General features: G+C 53.3%; 1 protein-coding gene across 1 annotated transcript; it reads right to left on the bottom strand.

The window, feature by feature from the left end:
- Positions 1–710: 710 nt before the first annotated feature.
- LOC120109344 (zinc-finger homeodomain protein 2-like) lies at positions 711–2,476 on the bottom strand. The gene is given in 4 exon segments (XM_039123095.1): positions 711–1,608; positions 1,610–2,007; positions 2,010–2,115; positions 2,118–2,476. Coding segments are annotated over 4 exon segments (852 nt in total). The 5' UTR covers positions 2,259–2,476; the 3' UTR covers positions 711–1,401.
- Positions 2,477–2,903: the final 427 nt, after the last annotated feature.

Here is a 2,903-nt window from a genome sequence, read left to right as displayed (position 1 = left end):
ATCCAATCTTCTTCTTCTTCTTCTTCTTTGTGCAAGTTTAATGGGACTTGGTCTTGGGACCGAGACAACAGGCCAGGGCCAGAGGGTGGGGAAGTGGACAAAGCTCCAACAGCTACCATCGGAGTACTTAATGGCGAGGAGCTGCACTCGCTTACTCACCAAAGGTGATATAATAGTAGTATTTAATATGCCTCCCAGGTGCAGTTCGAGGTTGACGAGGGCTAATAGTCTATATAACCTCAGATACCAGTAGAGAGAGAGAGAGAGAGAGATCGTGATTCTCATCCATGGCCGATGCAACTGCCCATTTATGGTAGCAAGTAAAACCAGAAAGCTGGAGATCATCTCAACGTTAGAGATGAGAGAGAGAGAGAGAGAGAGAGAGAGAGAGAGAGAGAGAGGTGAGTAAAAAAGAGGGAGTGAGAGGCCAAGGAAGGAAAGGAAAGAGAATTTATAAGGAGGAATTCAAGTCTCTTCGTTCCGTTCCTCTCCTACGGAATCTCAGTCACTGCTGCTTCTCTTCGCTACCACTTCACTCTCTCTCTCTCTCTCTCTCTCTCTCTCTCTCTCTTGGGGGTTATAAAGGTCTTATAAACTATGGACAAAGACAAAAGAATGGAGAAGAAGAGTGGAAGCCTTGCTTTCCCTCAAAGCAACAAAAACACCAAGAGACAAGCACGCATACAGCACAATATAACAAAGCATAGATGTAGTCGGAAATGCAGGTAGAGCATTGCATGGAGGACACGTTTCGAGTCTCATAAAACAGCTCGTGGAATTCTTGAGATACATACAAAGGATCGGAAGATAAGCAAGAGAAGAAAGAAAGTAAAGAAAGAAATAAAGGGAGGGGAATCCAACAGTACCCATCACCACCCACCCACTCCCCAAGAAACCACACACTCTCTCTCTTTATCAAATAGCAACCTTCCCCCTCTCCTCACCCCCTCCCTCTCCTACATCCGTCTTCATTACCAGCTGCTTACCCTTTAAGTTTCCTCACCATGAGTTGACTCCATCGCCTAAAGTACTACAAATAACAATGACAAGTTAATTAATGAGCAATGGCCCTCCACACCGTCCCACCCCTATCCACCTCCCTTCCCATCCCCAAGATCAGATTCATTAAAACCATCAACCATCCTGTCTCGCCCAATCCCCATCCCATCCTCCAACAACATAAAATCAAAGATAGTTTAAAAGAAAACCCTAGAAACAACACTACCGCTACATTTGAAAAGAAGGATATAATTAAAACAGTCCCCAGCTGGAGAGAAGAAGATAAGCAGCATAGCTAGAAGTATAGATAGAAAGAAGCAAAGAAGCAAAGCCAAGTAAGAAACCCTAACTCCCACCACACCCCTTTTCTCTAAGAGAAGTGTGGTGAGGTTGGCGACAAAGCTAGGGTTTCTTGCCCAGCGTGTGCTTGTTGTTGTGCATCCAGACCTTGAGCACGTGGCGCTTCACGCACGTCTCCTCGCAGAACTGCTGCACCGCCGCCTCGTCGTGCTTCTGGATCCGCCACCCCACCTTCTCCGCGAATGCCAGCATCTTGTCCTTCTGCTCCTGAGTGAACTTGGTCCGGAACCTCTTCTTCCCCGACCCCCGACGCTCCCCCTCCGCCGCTGCCGCCGATGCCTCCTCCCACGCCTCCGCCGCCCATCATCGGGTGCGAGATGTCCTCCTGCTCCTCCCTGCTGTACCCCCCGCCGCCGGAAGTCGACGGAAGCGCCAGCGGCGCCGGCCGGTGCTGCTGCTGCTGCGCGGCCGCCGCCGCAGCCGCCATGTGGTGGTGGTGGTGCAGGTACCCCGCCGGCGTCCGGTAGTAGGGGGAGAACTGGTGGTGGTACTCCGCACCGATCACGCCGGCTCCGGGGGCGACGCCGCCCTCCGTCTCCTTCCGGTGGAAGTTCCGGTGGCAGCTGCAGGCGGCGCAGCGCAGCCCGTCCAGAGTACCCTCCTCCCCGGCCGCCATGAACTCCCCGCACCCATCCACCGCATGCCCCCGATATTCACTGCGTGGTTCTTGAGGCACTCTCTGTACCTCCCTCCCCCTACCCCGCTCACCTTCCGGTTACCCGACGCCCCGCCCCCCCGACCGCCACCATCCCCGCTTCCCCTCCTCCGCTGCCACCGCCTCCGCTCACCTTGCCGCCTCCGGCAGCGCCTCTGCCGGAATTCCCCAGAGGAGCCTCGTAGCCGGAGCCCACCGGCAGCCCGATCTCCTCCTCCGGCTCGTCGTGGTCGTCGAAGTCCATCTCCGGATCCGTCAACCGGAGATCCCCGGTCAGATCTCGAGATCAGGACCCGGACCTCCTCCCCCCTCCCTTTCTCTAACTCCCTCTTTCTTTTCTCTAACTCTCGGGCTTAGCCTAGCTTTAGCTTAGGGGAGGAGATAAGAGAGAGTGTGGACACCATCAATTCACACACCGCCTGCGAGCTTTGTGATGATATAACACCCCCCCACCCCCACCCCCCTCTCTCTCTCTCTCTCTCTCTCTCTCTCTCTCTCTCCCTCCCTCCCTCCTGAAAGCTCCCCTCTTTCTCTCCCTCTCTCTCTCTCTCTCTAGTCACTATCCCTTGTGCTTCCAGTCGCTGCCGGCCGTGTCCACCGGCTACATCCGGTAGCTTAAGCTCCGCACTAAGCCAACCCCCCTCCTCTTCTTAAACCCCTGCTCGGGGAGGTTTGCTACCTTGCGCGGTTTTCACTGTTTTACTCCCCATGGTGAATAGCAAAAGCGTCGCGTCAACTGAAATGACCCGGTGAAAATATTAGACCAAAATTACGTATAATTTCAGACAATTTTGGCATCTTTTCTTTCTCTTTTTAAAGTTTGACAGCATGGTCTCAATTTCAATAATTCCTGTATACCCTAAAGACAGACCCTCTCTGAATCCATACA

The sequence above is a fragment of the Phoenix dactylifera genome, unplaced genomic scaffold (assembly GCF_009389715.1).
Source record: "Phoenix dactylifera cultivar Barhee BC4 unplaced genomic scaffold, palm_55x_up_171113_PBpolish2nd_filt_p 002064F, whole genome shotgun sequence".
Taxonomy (NCBI): Eukaryota; Viridiplantae; Streptophyta; class Magnoliopsida; order Arecales; family Arecaceae; genus Phoenix; species Phoenix dactylifera.
This window is presented reverse-complemented; position numbering and strand designations above follow the sequence as displayed.